The sequence below is a fragment of the Hydra vulgaris genome, chromosome 13 (genome assembly GCF_038396675.1).
Source record: "Hydra vulgaris chromosome 13, alternate assembly HydraT2T_AEP".
In the NCBI taxonomy this organism is placed as follows: Eukaryota; Metazoa; Cnidaria; class Hydrozoa; order Anthoathecata; family Hydridae; genus Hydra; species Hydra vulgaris.
This window is the reverse complement of record NC_088932.1, coordinates 49,771,097-49,789,200: the sequence shown is the minus strand read 5'-3', so window position 1 is coordinate 49,789,200 and position 18,104 is coordinate 49,771,097. Positions and strand designations below refer to the sequence as shown.

The 18,104-nt window shown below is 28.6% G+C and overlaps 3 protein-coding genes across 3 annotated transcripts in view; 1 reads left to right on the top strand and 2 right to left on the bottom strand.

Annotated features, from left to right (window-relative positions):
• Positions 1–418: 418 nt before the first annotated feature.
• On the bottom strand, positions 419–1,858 carry LOC136089973 (uncharacterized). The gene is made up of 2 exons (XM_065816076.1): positions 1,745–1,858; positions 419–892 (listed from the first exon to the last, which is right to left on the bottom strand). The coding sequence occupies exons 1-2, from the start codon at positions 1,856–1,858 to the stop codon at positions 419–421; spliced, it is 588 nt and encodes a 195-aa protein (XP_065672148.1).
• A 72-nt stretch (positions 1,859–1,930) lies between these two features.
• On the bottom strand, positions 1,931–3,903 carry LOC136089972 (uncharacterized). The gene is made up of 4 exons (XM_065816075.1): positions 3,806–3,903; positions 3,318–3,666; positions 2,837–3,121; positions 1,931–2,752 (listed from the first exon to the last, which is right to left on the bottom strand). Exons 1-4 carry the CDS (start codon positions 3,901–3,903, stop codon positions 1,931–1,933), a joined length of 1,554 nt encoding a protein of 517 aa, XP_065672147.1.
• Positions 3,904–8,036: 4,133 nt separating this feature from the next.
• LOC100211794 (sorting nexin-27) overlaps positions 8,037–18,104 on the top strand; it is a 34,390-nt gene continuing 24,322 nt past the window's right edge. Inside the window, exons 1-3 of the mRNA XM_065816536.1 lie at positions 8,037–8,343; positions 9,025–9,253; positions 9,781–9,855. Coding sequence (XP_065672608.1) covers positions 8,078–8,343; positions 9,025–9,253; positions 9,781–9,855 — 570 coding nt within the window. The 5' untranslated portion in view covers positions 8,037–8,077. The remainder of the gene's footprint in view (positions 8,344–9,024; positions 9,254–9,780; positions 9,856–18,104) is intronic.

Below are 18,104 nucleotides of genomic sequence, written 5' to 3'. Positions count from 1 at the left end.
TAGCTCAACATAAAGAAGCATTGATCAAAGCAGAATTTAAGGCTCAGAAAGTTATTAATACAGATAAACAAGATATTGTTACAGTAAAAGGAAGCTTACTCAGTAAATCCGGTTAAAAATAAAAATGAATACATTAGATGCCTTCAGTCTCAAGGTGCAATATGATTTATCAGATGACCAATAACAAATGATAAGAAAAAGTTACTGCATAATGCATGTACTTACCCAACACTTCATGATCTGTGTGCAGAAAAACAGTGTTTTTCTGAGGCAGTGTGTAATCTTTAAAGTATTATAACGGCTGACGACAAAAAAACGAGACTGGATTTAAAGACACATATCTCTTTAAAGAAGTAAGATAAAACAAAAAGGAAAAATGTTCTAGAAAGTATTTTTATTTTAGTTTTTAAATATATAATCAGTTGTTCTCAATTAAACCATTTCTTCTGACTTTATTAACTTGGCCTGGTATAGACTGAGCTAGTCTCCGTATGAGCTCAATATCAATTTTATTAAAGCAATACTTGATTCTAGAACGTAATTTTTTAAGATTTTCTGCATGCCAATTTTTTTTGTAGACAAGGCCTTTCAGAATAGTCCAAAAATTTTCGATAGGACGACATTCTGGCAAGTTTGCAGGGTTATCCGCTTTCTCAACATAATGCACGTTTTCCTTGTTTAGGTACATGATTACTGTTTTTGCATAGTGAGATGATGCTAAATCTGGCCAGAATGCATATGCACCATCTGAATGATACTTATTGATGAATGGAATAAGTCTCTTCTTAATACATTTGTTTAAATAGATTTTTTGATTTACAGCCAGTCCACTTGGTACAAGATAAAGTTGAGAAATTCCGTTTTCAGAAAAAACAATCCATAGAAGTAATTTCTTTTAAAAATTTTATTTTGTTTGGTATTTAACTGTAGATGGAGTAAATTTTACATCACTAGTATAAAATATATCATTTCCATTGATACTGGAGTGATTTAACGTGAAATAAGACGCATCGTCAATGATTGGTTTACGATTTTTGATTTTCTGACACAATCGACTGCACTTAGTTCTAGCTGCTGCTTTTTGCTAGTTAAAGCGTTTTGGAATCGTCATTTTTTTTCTTGATTTAAAATTTGTTCTTTTTTTTAATGTTTTGCTAATGTGTTGCTGAGTACAGTTGAACTTTTTAGCTGCCTGTCGTTGATAAACTCCGTCTTTATGGTCAAACATAAGTTTGAGCCTTTCAATGTTTGTCCTGGTCATTTTTTTAACTTTTACTCCACTTCCTTGAACTCTTTGGTACCCAGATTCACTTTCAGCACATTTAATTATTTGTAGATAGTACTTTTAGGTATATTTTCAACTTTAAAGTGGTCATAAGTGAACTTTTTACCAGCATTTTTGTAATTTAAATAAAATTCATACACACGTTTTCTAATCTCTTCTTGTTTTGAATTTATTTTTTATTCATTTTTCTATAAAAAATAAAAACACATAAAATATTTAAAAACTAGAATAAAAATACCTTCTAAAACAGTTTTCCTATTTTTAAAACTTATTCCTTTAAAGAGATATGTGTCTTTAAATCCAGTCTTGTTTTTTAGTTGTCACCCGTTCAGAGGCTGCCTTTGAACTTTGGAGGCCCTGGGCAAGATCAAAATGTGAGGCCCCCCTGAAATAAAATTTTTTTTTTTTAATTATTTTTACTAAATTATTATTATAGTCATGACTTCATTGAAACTTGACTTTACGAGCTTTAATATTAGCAAATGTTTCAAATAATGCACTAATATCTATGTTATTTAACTCGTCAATTTCAATTGATATCTCAGCTAAGCCTGTAAGTCTGCACTGTGACATATTTGACCTTAAGTAGGTTTTAATTAATTTAAGTTTTGAGAAACTTCTTTCTGTGGAAGCAACAGTGAGTGACTATGTCAATAAAATTCGCAATGCTATAACTAAATTTGGAAAAGATTGTTTGTAGTGATTATTTAAAATAAACTTAATCAGTGCCTTGGGGAGCAATTTTCCTGGAACCATACTGGATATTGCTTTGATTTCATCAAATAACTGATTTGAAATCACATCTGAATGTCCATCTTCAGTAAAGGCAACCTCTAAATCCTTGCTATGTTTCTTAAGTGCTTCAGTATTTTGGGTGACTTCTGGAATTTTATATAAGAATCCAAAAAGCTCAGAAAGTTCTTTTAGTTGATTAAATCGACTTGTTAAAGATGATAGGACTTGATCTACCAGTACATTGAAAACTTCCACCACATACTGTGTTTCTGGATTTAAAATTTGGTCATCTGCAGATTCATAGGAAAAAAGAGTTTTTTTCTTTCGGGGACGAACTGTGTTTTCAGCTTCAAACTGAGGACTTACTTCTAATTCTTCTGCAATTTCCATAGCAAAAAGTTTGATATCCTTAATTCCTTTATCACGAAAGTCATTAAAATACTTGAGTAGTTGGTCAACTTCGGTTTGTGCTGTTGATAGATCATTGTCTGGAGACTGCATTTTTTTGCTGACCAAATTTACTTGAAATAATATGTCATACCATACACTCAAGCTTACCATGAATGTAAATTTGGACATTTGCTTGGCAAGATTATTTGCCTGAAATTTGGTAGATGTATCATACTCTGAACTGTTAGCAATTTCAACTAGAGCATCATAAACTTTGGAATATTCATATTTTAATGTCTCTAAGCTTTCCACTCGAGACTCCCATCGAGAATCAGACAGTGGCTTCAAAGTCAAAGTTTGCACTGATTACATTAAAATGGACCATCTGATATTAGAACCTGAGAAAAAGTTATAAACTTCTTGTACCAAACCAAAAAATGACACTGCTTTTGAAGAAGATTTTGCAACATCACATACCATCAAGTTCAAACTGCGGGCACTACATGGCTTAAAAAACGCTCTAGGGTTAATGTCTCTTATTCTTTTTTGCGCTCCAGAATGAATCCCTTTCATTTTTGCTTCATTATCATATGATTGACCTCGACAATTTAATATATCGAGACCTGCTTCTGTCAAATGTTTTAGGAAAGTTTCTGTTAAAACTTCACCGGTTGTCCTATTTACATCAAAATCCAATAAAATGCTCATCAACTGCAAATAACTTGCAGTTGTAAAATCTAAGAACTAGGGTTAATTGTTCTTGGGGAGTTACGTCTGTAGTGCAGTCCATAATTATTGAATAATATTTTGCATTCTGACAATTTAAAATGATAGATTTCTTTATCTCTGAACCCAAAAGTTGAATAATTTGGTTTTGAATGTTTTTGTCAAGATAGTGATCACTTACTTCGTGTGATTTAATTTTTCTTTCATGCTCTTGAAGTATTGGATCAAATTCTGAAATCATTTCAATCAAGCCCAAAAAATTTTCATTGCCTTTAGAAAATAATTCATCAGTGTGTCCTTGGAATGCTAAATTGTGAGAAGCAAGAAATTTTATAACTGAAATTATTCTCTTCAAAATGTTTTGCCAATACTCCACTTCTAATTTGATTTTTTTAAAGTTGCATTCATTGACAGTCTCATTTTTCTTCATTCTTGCAGCCAAATCCATCCACTTTATAAAGCATTCCTTGTGGTTTACGGACTTCTCATGGTCCTTGAGATCTGATGTTATATTTTTCCAATCAGAATATCTATTTTCAGTTAGTTTTGTGCTCTTTTTTCCGATAGAAATTATTTTGCAAGGAAATAAAATTGCTGTTTGAATGCTTGGAATAAACTAACCATTTTCTTTCATAGGTTTCCTCATTCGGAAAATGCCCTTTATAATACATCACAGAGAATTTTTGTCCATGGTCATCTTCAGGAAAATCTTCCTCCTTCAGTTTTATATGACCTTGTTGAACCAGAATTTCTCTAAATGAATTCATTAAGATTTTGGGCCAAAGAGCAGGATCCTCAATTCCGAAATGCAACAGCTAAGGAAATTAGAATTGGATCTTTCATAAGAGAAGAAAGATTTATACAGTAGAGTCTCGATTATCCGACTAATCCGGGACAAAGGGATGTCGGATAAGAGAAAAAATTGTTGGATAACAAGGATATGGAGAATAAAAAAAAAAAAATTAAATGCATTAGTAGGTTAGAGTTCTTAATGTGATTGTGCGTATTTATATTATTTAAATAACGCAAAACAAAGCAAAAATATGCAAAATATCAATAGAAACTATGAAAAGGAAAGGTAAATTAACAAATAATAAAAAAAAAGAAGGGAAAAAAAAATTCTTTTCGAATAACCGAGTGACGGATAACATGGACTGTACTGTTTTCATACAAAAATAATTTCCTACTTACTGTGATGTTGATGAAAACGTTAAATTTTCTTCAACAAGATTATTTTCTGGAACATAGAGGGGCTGTTGATCATCTTCGGGTTAAGGGCCATAAATCCCATTATCATCTTCTTCAAGCTGTATTGGTCTTCTCCATATGATGAGGTAGTGTATCTGGATCTTCTTCAAGCTGTATTGGACCAAGATTATCTTTTCCATGATGATGAGGTAGGGTATCTGGATTATCTTCAAGCGCAGGAAGATTGTCAAAATCATCTTGAGGTTGTTGATCTTCTAATCTTCAAGATGAGGGGTATCATCAGGATGAGGACGATGTGCAACTTTAGAAGTAGCAATCTCTTGAGTATTTGCATCACTCAGTGGCTTATGGTGACGCAAAATTGAATTCCTCTGAGTGGCAAGGTATTTTTCTTCCTCGAGTTTTCTTTTTCTCTTATTGTGACCAGATTCAAACTTTCTCCCAGTTATAATTACTGTCTGATGAGTTTTGATGTAGCAAGCAATTTTCTTCTGCGCCAACAAAAATGGAGAAACGAAACAGAACTGACTGAATGAAAATAAAAAAGCCAGAGTACTTTAAAAATACGAGTATATCCATAGTTATAGAATATTTATTCCGGTTGGTATGCTTTTCTCATTCAAATTGTTCAAATGTTCAAAGTTCGCAAATCCAAAGAAAAAGATTTGACAGACATGTAAAAATATTAATATTTTTATTAAAAAATATATATTTAAATTTTGAAATTATGAGGCCCTAAAAATCCTGAGGCCCTGGCAAAATCCGGAATGCCCCCCCCCCCCCTCCAAAGGCAGCCTCTGCACCCGTTAGATCATAAAATGGACACTCAAAAGTTTCAGGCAAGGAAAACTGATGAGAAACTAAACGTGGCCCAAAAAAAATTTTTTTTGACAAAAATGGAGAGAAGAGTAGAAACTTGTAATAGACCAACCCAGACCAGGATTTGGCAACACAAATAATGGCAATACTGCGATAAGAGCACTTAAAAGTTCAGAAGCTTTTGCTAATTTCATTGGGGTGGATAAAGAAATTATTGAAAGACACAAAACTGTTCTGCTAACCTATGTTCTAGCTATGATATTGACCCTGAAATATTTCAAAACGGTTGCAGTGTCTCTGTAGACACCGATTTAGTTATTTCTCTCTACTATTGATGTGTAATACCACCTAGTAACTTGTGCTTACAAACTTTTGGTGCACGGAGTTCAGATATCAGAATCTTTAGAACTTCCCATTAAAATTTACTCAGAAGTGGCTCAAAAGGATTTAAACAAAGAAAATCGAAATACTAGGTTGAATTCTTCTTCTAGAGTTTCAAGGTAAATGTTATGAAGAAATAAATGAACCATATACTCATTTGAAGTGATCCACTGTTTTTATATACCTATTTTATCAAACACAAATGGAAAACAACTACCAAACATTGTCTGAAAGTTTAACAATAAGCAAATATTAGCAAAGTTAAATTATTTATTAAAGTATTTTGAGAGAATTAAACTTATTTAAATACAAAACATTATTTTATTACTAATTTTTAATCCAATTTTATTTGAAAATATACGATATGATATAATATATGATATGATATAATATACGATATGATATAATATACGATATGATATAATATATGATATGATATAATATACGATATGATATAATATACGATATGATATAATATACGATATGATATAATACATGATATGGCCTTAGCATAATGTCCGCACAAAAAAAAACAAAAAAAACAAAAAAAAATAACGTAGATAAAATGGAGATGAGAGTAGTAAAACTCTATTTTTGACTTAAAAAGTTTTACCTTGATCCTTAGTTCATTTAATTGAATATATAACAAAAACAAAAGTGCAATTTACTAAAATTTCTCACCAGTCTATTAACCTGCTGTCAGAGTTGTAAAATTTACTTTTCAATCTGAAAAAAAATTCGAGGTTAAAAAAATTAAATCGAAGTTAAACACTATGATAAATCATATGAACCACAATCTAGAATTGTCAGATCAAAAGTATTAAGCATATGTTTAAGAAAGCATAAGAAACACCGTTGCCGTATAAAGTTATTAATATGATTGTTATATAAATAATAAAATAAATATTAAAAAATCTGAATCTACATTTGAAATATATTTTATTTCTATGTATAAACATCTTTTAAAACTATAAAAGTATCCAAGTAATGTATCAAAATAGCTTGTTTTGGCTTTAAGATTCAAATATTTGTTAACTTAAATTATTTTTTACGCGTGTAATCTAGTGTAACGCGCGCATATACTTGTATACGCGCATTGTACGTGTCAAAGCTGCGCAAGAAAAAAAATAATTAAATTAACAAATTTGAATTCTTCGACCCAAAAAACTATTATTTCAGCATATAACATGTTTATCTAAATGCTTGTCAAAATGTGTCGAATTTTTGTCGTTTTTTAATCATTCTGAGGCAAACAATAAAAGACCAACGTTGTTTGTTAGGTTAGGAAAGTGTAATATTTTACGTTGATTCAACGGTGTATTTTAAGCTAGCTCAACGTTGCATTTAATGTTTAATATGAGTTAAATTTGTTAATATATTTTTTTCCCTTTTATATTGTTATTATTATTATTATATTTGTTACTTTTTCTATTCATTATTAATTGAAATATTATAAAGTAAACTTGACCAATCATTATATCTTTGAGGTTAAAAGTTACTTTACTGTTACGTAATTTACGTGATCAAGTTTTCAAGTATGAATGGTTTAATATAATAATGACAATGAGGTGTGATGGCGTAAACTCAAACTGCTTTTCGTTCTCCTTGAACAATGAGCATAAAATGCTCAAAGATTTATTTATTTAAATACTATTTTATAAAACTTCAATCGCACCTTAATAGTTAATTTTTTAACTTCATTTAATAGCCTCTTTCCATCAATAAAATGTGCTTTATATAAACTTCATAAAATCAATTTTCTTCTACCTCACTTGCATTTGCAAGTATAGATCGCGGTAGCTTATATTGGACTTTAAGAAAGGTACCTCTTAAAAATGGAGCAAACTTCAGTTTCTGTTTGTATCAAATGAAAATGCTTTGCAAAAAAAATGCAGAGATTGGGACCCAGAGAAAAACTAAAGTTCCACAATTTCTGCATTAGCACTTGAAAAGTGAGGGTAATAAGTTAACAAGTTTTATAGTTTATCATTCTAAACTAAATTTATATTTATCGCAGATTTCAAATTTCATCTAATAGTTCGAAAGTTATGATCATGTAAACTAACCATAAAAATAAAAAAAAGACTCCAATGATTGCAGTTTTTGCAAAGCATTTTTATTCGATATAAACTTAAACATACTCAAGTTTGACGTTTGCTCCATGTTAAGAAGGTACTTATCTTCTAAATACCCCCTATCTTTTAAACATCTTCTTAACACCATCTATCACCATAAACCTGTCGCAGTCTCTAAAATAATGACAACTAGTCTCTTATCTAATGAGTTTCATTAATTATTATTTACTATTAAATTTCCGTTCATACAGGTAAAAAGACGAAATCATTTTACCTATTCAAAATGTTTTTTTTATTTTCCTAACAATAAAAAAAAATTCAAGGTAAATTTTAAGTGTTTTTTAATAAATTGTACGATGCGAAAAGTTTCGATTTTTAAGGAAAGCATTCGTCAGAAACGAAGTTTAAGATTGGTAAATATCAATTTCAAGAATCAATACGGACTTAAACAAAAAACATGGCTGACGATGAGCAAGATTCTGAACTAGAAAATTCATTAAAAGACGAAGAAGAAAATAAAGATCAATATGCTCCTAGATATGTGAAAATTAAAAAAGGAGAAAAAGGATTCGGATTTAATGTCCGAGGTCAAGTATCAGAAGGTGGTCAGATGAAAGCAATTAACGGTCAGTTGTATCCTCCTCTTCAAATGATCAGTGCAGTCCTGGAAGGAGGTCCTGCGGATAAAGCAAAAGTTCGTGTTGGCGATCGTATTCTGGAAGTGTGAGACTATTTTATTAATTTATACTTATAATATTTTGCTTTTCAGTTCATTTTTTATTTTTACCCTGTGAAGAACTATATAAAATTATAATATTTTTTTCAGTTATAGAAGTTATATTTAAGTTCAATTTTCCAATCAAATCTTTTGTTTTTCAATTTTAAAACACAATCAGATAATAGATTCAAAAAAATTTCCATCGTAAATTTTATTAGTACTAAAAGATTGTTTTATTATTGTACTTTAAATTGCTTGCTTTTCACTTACCAGTGTTGTATAAATTTATCCTAATAAATTGAAGTTTTGATGGAAATTCTGGGTGATTTATAGATGTACTGATTTATAGATATACACTTTAGTTCTCTATATACAATTTTCATTTTGTTCATAATATTAATATTTTTATTAATATTGCTTAGTTTAGATAGTTTAGTTGTGTTTTGAATCAATTTTAAAATTTCTTAGAAAATTCAAAAACTTTCAGCAAAGTGTTTATAAACATAAAATATTGTTAAAAAAATAAATAAAAAAAATAGAAAAACAACAACATAAAATCACATGCACATTAAAACAAGCACATGTTGAAAGTAATACTGGTTAGCCTTTATGGTTAAAAGTTACAACAATGATCCTTATAAACACTCTGAACAAAGTAATAAAAAAATACAAAATTTTTATTTTAGAAATGGGGTTAACTGTGAGGGAACTGACCACAGAGCTGTTGTTGATCTAATTAAACAGGGAAAAGATTATCTTACATTGCTTATTATTTCTGTCTCTCCAAGTGAGGCACGTAAACTTGATGGATCAGAGGTATGTGGCAGTGACTACATAGATTATTCCGATCGTAGAAGTATTCCTATTACAATACCAGATTTCAAATATTTAGATAAAGATGGAGATAAATACGTGGTAATTTTTTTTATTTAAAACTTTCATTTTAATAAGAAATTATTTCGAAAAAACTTTTAAATTTAATGGTAGTTTAATAGTGTAATAATAGAGTGCTCACTTTGTAAGCAAGAAGTTCCAAGTTTGATCTCCACATCCCTGGTAGTACTGCACCTAAGCTAATTCCTTTAATCTTTACTTAATTTCTACTCAATATTGGTTGTGTAAATATTTAGTTGAACTAATGTTTTAACATTATTTCAACTAAATATTTTGTAAGTATAACCATTCCGTTTTTATAGCAGATTTAAAATCCTCAAAAAAATCTTCATAAAAAGTAGTCTTTTCATTTAAAAAATAAAATAAGACAAAAGTGTGACACTGACAATTAATAGACTATCAGTTTTTAAGTTGTTACTTTCCCTTCTAATATCAAATTTAAAACTGACACTTATCTGAATAAAATTGAAGTATATAATTATATTATTTGTATAATTGTATTAATTTTTTTTTGTTGTTGCATATAATTGGTTTTATATTTTAAATAGGTTTACAATATATATATCAATGGAAAGTATAGATGTTGTCGTCGTTATAATGAATTTGCAAATCTGCATAATGATGTATGTATTTTTCGCATATATTTTTTATTATTTTGCATGTGTATTTAGAGATTGCTACATATTTCCTGTTTATATTTTCAAAGAATAATGCCAATGTTTTGTTATGATCTTTAAAGTAGTGCTTTTAGGTCAGCAATAAATTTACTTTTAGATAAGCATTCTTTATGCTGTTCTTGATCTGCATCAGGTCAGCACAAAGTTTTGAATATAAATAAATACTGGAAACAAAAAAAGAGAAAGAATAACACCAAAAATGTTTACATGCACACACACATACACACACACACACAGAGGGGTCTAAATAAGTTTAGGACATTGGCACTCTCCAGACCGTTTTTGAGACCTGTTTGAGGGGGCAACCCACCACTGTTCATTTTTACTAAAAAAATGAACAATGGTTAGTTGCCCTCCTCTAATAGGTCTAAATAAGAATAGTTTGAGTAGCTGTGATGTTCCACCCCTATTTCAACTTCTGTATGTATGTATGTATGTATATATATATATACACACACACACACACACAGAGGTTGAAATAGGTGTTGGACATCTCCACCCCTGGGACCGTTCTTGAGACCTGCTGGAAAGGCAAAAAATCATTGTTCGTTTTTTCAGTAAAATGAACAATAGTTGGTTGCCCCCCTCAAACAATTCTGAAAAAAATTCTGAGTGGCTTTAATGTCTGACACTTATTTTGACTCCTGATATATGCATATATATATATGTATATACATATATGTATGCATTATATATGTATATATATATATATATATATATATATATATATATATATATATATATATATATATATAGATATATATGTGTGCGATATCCTTATATATATTTTTGCGCTTTAATTCCTAAAATGTGTGCTTTTCAGAAATTTTTCAGAAAAAGATATTTTCTGAATAATTTCTTCATTCAACAATCTTTTCTTTCATTTTTCATAAAAAAATGAAAGAAAATATTGTTGCCCCAGTCTAAACACTCAGTTAATGTAGCAGCACCTTTTAAGCCCACACAGCTACCTCAGTTGATGTAGCAGCACATATTTTAAGCCTACACAGCTACCTATTTTATACAGTATTGGCCATTAATAACAATCTTGCATGTTTTTTTTTATATATCATTCGACTTTGATTGATATTAAATCAATGATTTTTTGAATCTTTTTAAATATAAAAAGTGTATTTTAATAAGCTTCCTATTTCCTTTCAAATAAATATAGAATTCATAAAAATATTATTTGATGGTGCTAATTATATTGCTTTTTTTTTTTTTTTTTTTTACATATATCTCATAATTTGAATTAATTATGAGGTATATGTAAAAATCCACTCAATCATTTCAAACTTCCTTCGTTAAAAATATGTTTATAATTTCATTCCTTTCGTTAAAATTTCATTTGTTTTTGATTAAAACTTTGCACTTATTTGCAAATTGTTTATAATTATTGAAGAATTTTAATTTAAATTTTTATAGATATTTGAAAAATTTGCGTCAATATGAAATAGAATCTAAAATTTAACTACAATATTTCAGCAATGAATTTACAAATTATTAAAATTTACAAGAAATTTTTTTGATAATATAACAAAATGTAAAATCATAGTAATGAATGAACAAAATATCTCAATGAATGAAATTGCAAAACATTTAAACACAATAAATGCAACTTTTAGCAGAATAATCAGCTGATATTAAAGATACAATACAATTGAAAATCTTCCATGTCCTAAAAGACGCAGCATTTCAAATAAAAGAAATAAACATTCACTTAATTGCATAGTGCAAAAAACCAGAAGTTTATCATCTACTGATCTCAGTTAAAAAAGTCAAAAAAGTCCATAATGTTGTTGCTAGTGCTCAAATAATTAGAGGAGTATTACAAAAGTACAATTATATATGTTGAGCTTTTTTTAAAAAACAATGTCTATTATTAAAACATCAGAAAGCAAGAAAAACTGGTGTTTAAACTCATAAAATTTGGTCAATGAGTATGTGGCATAACGTTCTTTTCAGAGATGAAATAAACGTTGAGGTTGATTGAAGAAAAAACCAGGTAATGCTGAGAAGAAAACCTCATGAAAAAATGGACCCAAGTTGTTCTATGTATAAAACAAAACATGTGATGGTAGTATAGGCATCTGGGCCTGCATGAACTATGAAGGTGTCAGTTGTTTCAAACTATTTGATGGAAGGCTTGATTCTCAAGTTTTGAGCGGACGTTTTGTCTGGGACTTTATAAAAAATTAAATTGAGCCTTATATATATATATATATATATATATATATATATATATACATACATACATACATACATACATACATACATACATACATACATACATACATACATACATACATACATACATATTAAAAAGCCTACTTACTAAATAAACCAGTGGTATTGTGAAGCAGTTCCACTTCCTCTTCATAAATATACCTTACCTTGTTACTTGAACCATTTAAGTTTGCTTAATGATAAATTGATGCAATAAAAAGTGTAATATGTAATATACTTTTTATATATTAATTCATAATATATTTTATAGTAAAATAAACCGATGGACTTTTATAAAATATAAATTTAGTAAATGTATACATAGCGTGCAGTTCAGAAACTGGTCATTATAGACAGCTGTTTCAGGGGTCTGGCGCATTGCAGAATTTTTTTAAACATTATAAAGACACTACTAAAAGAAAAGGTTGTTATAATATTTTTATAGTAACGCAACGATTTAATTATTTCTTTTGTTTATCTTACTTAAGAACAATTGTTTTGAATATTTTAAACTTATATTTTATATTGCAAACTACGGCTTTTTACATGTTTTGAGCAAAACTCGCAAGGCATGAAACGGTTATAAAAATATACATAAAGCATGAAATGGTTATAAAAATATATTTACTTTTTTATTTATTATATAATTCAACTGCCGTTAGTTTTATTAGAATCTAGATGAAATAAGCATAAATACTTAAATAATTATATTATATGCTTTGATAAATTGAAGAATGTTGGTTTCTTTACTAAATGATCGCACCAGCTTCCTGACCAAGCCTGTATATATATATATATATATATATATATATATATATATATATATATATATATATAAATATATATAAATATATATATTAGTGATGTACCGATAAGACTTTTTTGGCCGATGCCGATACCGATGCCGATGGATAGGAAAAGGCCGATACCGATGCCGATACCGATGAATTAACTAATTATTAAAGTTTTGAAGATATAAAGCCATAGAGCTTTAAATTGGGTAAATTTGTTCATGGAATCCGTACTGGTAAACAAATACTTGGACCCAAATAAATAAACTTGCCTGTAAACAAAGTCAAAATAAACAATTTTTCTAAAAATTCTAAGCGATGCATAAAGTTTAGATTATTTGTAACTTAATAATTATCAAAATGCAGGATAAAAGTATTAAAATGCCATCGGTAATGCATATCGGTAAATTAATAAAAAAATGCCGATACCGATTCCGATTGTACAAAAAGTGGCCGATTAAGCCGATGCCGATGCCGATTAATCGGTACATCACTTATATATATATATATATATATATATATATATATATATATATATATATATATATATATATATTTATATGTATATATATTTATATGTATATATATTTATATATATATGTATATTTATATATATATATATATTTATATATATATATATTTATATATATATATATATAATTTTTAAAAGTCATTTTTTGTTTTACGATATGTTTGTAAATATATAAGTTGATTTCAATAAAAAAGGAGGGTTTAACTAATTTTTAAATATATTTTGATATAATAGTATATAAACGATATTTTGCTAACCTATTGTGGTCAGCATCATCATGTAATGAAAAAAACATAAAATAACATAAAACCAACCGTTTAAAAAAGTAGACATTGAAAAATAAAAGCAAATCAAATAATATAATAGTTGCGTCAGTAAATTTTTATCAAAATTGGTCCCCAAGTTTTTGTTTTAACTTTATCCCTGTCATCTCGATTTAGAAGAGTTTGATTTGTTTTGCTCTACATAGAAATCCTTTAATGAACCTAGTGATTATGCTTGCGTTGATGTTAGAGTTTAGTTTATTTTGATCGTTGGTTATCGCATCCTTACAGTGTACTTGAAATTCATAAAATCTGTTCATTGTATTTGTAATAGAAATATCTAAAAAGTTAAGTTGTTTTCTTTCATTTTTAAGTTCAACAATATATTTTATGGAAGGATTTTGTTCATTTAAAGTTTTATGAAACAATTCTTGTTTTTCTTTCGAATTGAAGCAAGCATGGGTATCATCCACATATCTTTTGTAAGTCATTGGTTGGAGTAAATTTAAAAAGCTATATTAAGGGCTCTTTTTTCTATATTTTGCAAAAATGCTTCAGCTATGACTACCATCAACAATAAACCAATTGGACCTGAATTGGGTAAACTTTGGGTTTTATCTTGATATAAAAAATAACACTTGCTTAATGAAAGTTCAATTAATTGATGTATATCTAAATGAGTTAATTTAGTCAAATTAACAAAACTGCATGAATTAATTATTCGAGTTGTATTTTTATTTAATGATGGTTGAATAATTTTAACCAGATAATCTGATGTTCCATGAGGTGGTGTGTTAATAGTGGAAACAACAGGATGCATTGGGTAGTTTTTTTCTGGTTTGTAAGCTTTAACCATTTGGTTAAAGCTTACAAAAGTGGAACGCAATCTGATGGATACATTTTAAAATAAGTTGCATTGTCAAACTACCTTGTTTTTTTAATTTAAATAACAGTTTTTGAAATTTAGTATTAAATGCAGGTGTTGGGTCGTAATCAATAACTTTACTATTTTTTATTTGCTCTTCTAATTATCTTTTGCTTCATTTTTGTATAATAAAGCAAAACTTATTCCTTTGTCAAATGGATATATCTTTAGATGTGAATGCTTTTTAGGTTTTGTAAAGAAAAGTGTTGTTGTTTTGTTAAATTTTCTTTTGATTTTAAATTTAAAGAACTAGTTAGAATTTTTGAACAGTTTTGTTGAAGAATCTCTTCCTGTGTTTGTTTATTTTGTCGTTTAAGTTCTAAGGCACAAATTTCAATATTAGTAATGATGTCCATAAAAGTAGGGGTGGGGGTGGGGGGTCCAAAGTTGACTTTTTTCAGATTTTTTGTAGTTTAACCACTTTTTCTTAATTAATTTTTATGCTAATTTCGAATTTCACAATGTTTTTACTTCATTATCAATATTTAGCCTTCTACTTCAATTTTAATAAAAGTGATTATTTTGACAAAACAATTTACTGTTAAATTAAGTGAAATCATTATTATTTTCAAATATGTAAAACACATGGTAAATGTGTTTTACATAGACTTATATATAAAAATAATAATGACATGTTTTATAAATAAAATGGTTTTTTTTTTCATTTTATTAATAAAACAGATTATCATTATACCTAGTTATAAATAACACAAAAAATTAGACATTGCACATCATCAGGATAGTCTAATATTAATAATAATTTGTTTCGACCTCTATTGAAAGTGCAAAACAACTTTGTGGAATTCATTGTAGGTGATTGTGGATTGCTGACATCTGATCCACTCTTAAATGGGCCGCCTTGTAGTTTTAAACAAGTTAAAATAGAATTTCTCCTGGACTCCTGATGTAAAGCTTGTTGTTCTTTTTTAGTTAAGCCGCTTTGTCTCAGTTGAATCTGTCGCTGGTTCCAACTGTATTCTATACTTTCAATTTTTCTCACAATAGGACCCAATATCCAAAATAGTTCTAAATTATTCGAATCTTCATTTCTTAAATGGTTTGGATATTTAAGAACATTACTACGTGAAACTGTTGAAAGTGACAGTTTTTTTTGAAATTGATTGCTATGAGTTTCACACTGACACTCAATTTCAATTTTATTTGTAACTGTTTTATCAACTCCAACTAGACTAGATTAAAAACATAATACTCATGGTAATCGATCATTGTTTCTTTCTCCAAACCCATAATGCTTTCATCTTTGGTGTTGAAGAACAATAGCTAAACTTTGCCAAACTATATTTGCAAGAATCATCAAAGTTCTTTGATGCGTATTTTTGAACTACATCAACAACTTCTAAGCCATAGTCTTCTTTAATAATGATGAGATTTTCAAAAAGTCTCTTTGATACTCCTTGAACACATGGCTCTTTAAATTCAATGAACTGTTCATTTATGACATCATTAGATAAGCTTGCATACATCTTGCTAAAGAATATTTGCAGTTTAGAATAGGTGGCTTTACCTTAAGTTTTACAGAAAAATGGTGAAACAACTTACATTCCAAAAGCTGCTACCACGACTAAAGTAACTATAATGTAATCAAAATTCATAGAATCTCGGACTAAACAAGCAAGTTTATTTGTGATATATTCATGTTGGTCTAAAAACTCCTTAAAGTCATCCCAGTGAAAGCAAACTATAGAAGAACATTTCGAAAGACATTCAAATCGAACATCTTTAAATTCAAAAAGAAAAATATCTTTGTTTTTACGCTGCATAAAAGTTTTAAATTCTAATAATTCCATGGTTTTTGAATAAAACTTGGACCAAACAAGTTTAGTACCCATGAAAGAAAGGTTAAGGATAATGTTTCCGTACTTTTGTTAATAGATATATCTAACAGAAGGCTTTGAAAAGGTTATCCATATTCATTTCATTTTCAATTTGGTTTAGAACTTTTTCAATAGCTCTGTCAAAACCTAAAACTGTATGTGAAGTGCAAAACAGTTGACCTGCAGGAATTTCTCTATTGAGTATATCAGCTGTTATTTTAGATATTCCTATATTATGAATAGTACTGTCAGTCATATGAACATCTACCTTCTGATATAGTTCTTCTGAGGTGTATTTTGAGGCTTCCTGTAACATTTTGAATGTTGTTTTTATTCTATCTGCAATATTTGCTGTAGTTTCTGAAGCAATTGCTAATGTAGGCAAAGGAAAATAATATTCTCGGGTAATATGTAAACCAGAAAGTGCAAGAAGGTGTGTTCTCAATAGCTTCACAATCATTTTTATCGTACTTAGATATACGGTCAGTTTCATCTGGAATTTTCCATTTTGTTTCAAAAATTTAATTGCCGATTAATATCACTGCATTTCCCTCATCGAGAATCCTTCTCCATCTAACTCTGCACATGCATGGTAGATATCACTTAAGACTAAGTTTTTTGATTGTCGCTCATTAGGTGGAACATAAGTCTTGTGAGAACCATCTTCAAATGTTAATTTTGGTTTTGATCTCGTCATGTATGGCAGTTTTGGTTCACTTACATCAACAAACATAACTCTTTTTTTTTAATTGGTTCAGTGTCTTTTGAAAAATCTGATATTCATTTTTTGTTGATTCTCTTTCAACTCAGAAATTCATCTTTGTCTTCAAATTCACTTAACTCGCTATCATCATTATCAACGTACATTGTCTGATAAACTGCTGTTTCATTTCTTATCTTTTTCTCAATTTTTTGTCATTAATAACTTTTTGATGGAAAGTTTTATCAACATTTTGACATGTAAAATTCCTGTAACTGCGTATGTTTTCTAGATATGAGTAGTCTTGAGCATTCATTGAAATGCCGAAAGACTTTTCTAGCTTTTCAAGACGTTGAGGATTGAAGCAGAAAATGTCAAAAAGTTTTTTAAGGGATTTGTTCATAGAAATACATCTACTTAAAATCACCTTGCTTGTTTCTGTCAACACCTTTTAAGTAGCGATATTCATTGATTTTACTTTGCAGACATTTTAAAATGGCCTGATATGATATTGTGTAGATATTACGCTCTGTCCAATGAATTTCTACTAACTTTGCAACTCTTCGACAAGCACTTTCAAAAGATAATTTATTGTTGACTTCGATAAAGACAAGTGATAGAACATCTCTGAGTAAAGGCAACTTTGTATGATAAAATTTATCAACTACAGGGAGAATTTCTAAAGGAGTTTGTTTATTTTGATTTAAAACTATTTTGTTATTACGTCTTGTTACAATTTTTTTTCATTTTAATTGATATCTAAATTTAGTTAACAATAATAGAAGCAAAGTATTCTCTTGCAAAGTAAAACAAAATCTGTTTTTTAAGTATTTATAAGTTTTAACAAAAAAAGTTTTATTACATTATTTTTTTTAAACGCAACTATTATTCATTTTAATTCAAATTTATCCAATCAAAATTTA

Bases quoted from the DNA above. Each gene is read 5' to 3' on its own strand.
- LOC136089973 (XM_065816076.1), bottom strand. From the start codon at position 1,858: ATGTCACAGTGCAGACTTACAGGCTTAGCTGAGATATCAATTGAAATT. The intron at 893-1,744 runs GTCAAGTTTCAA...AATTTTTAAAAG, and splicing joins CTAATATTAAAGCTCGTAAA to AAATTACTTCTATGGATTGT.
- LOC136089972 (XM_065816075.1), bottom strand. From the start codon at position 3,903: ATGAATTCATTTAGAGAAATTCTGGTTCAACAAGGTCATATAAAACTG. The intron at 3,122-3,317 runs GTAAGTGATCAC...AGTTATTTGCAG, and splicing joins GAAAAATTAAATCACACGAA to TTGATGAGCATTTTATTGGA. The intron at 2,753-2,836 runs GTACAAGAAGTT...TTGACTTTGAAG, and splicing joins CAGTGTCATTTTTTGGTTTG to CCACTGTCTGATTCTCGATG.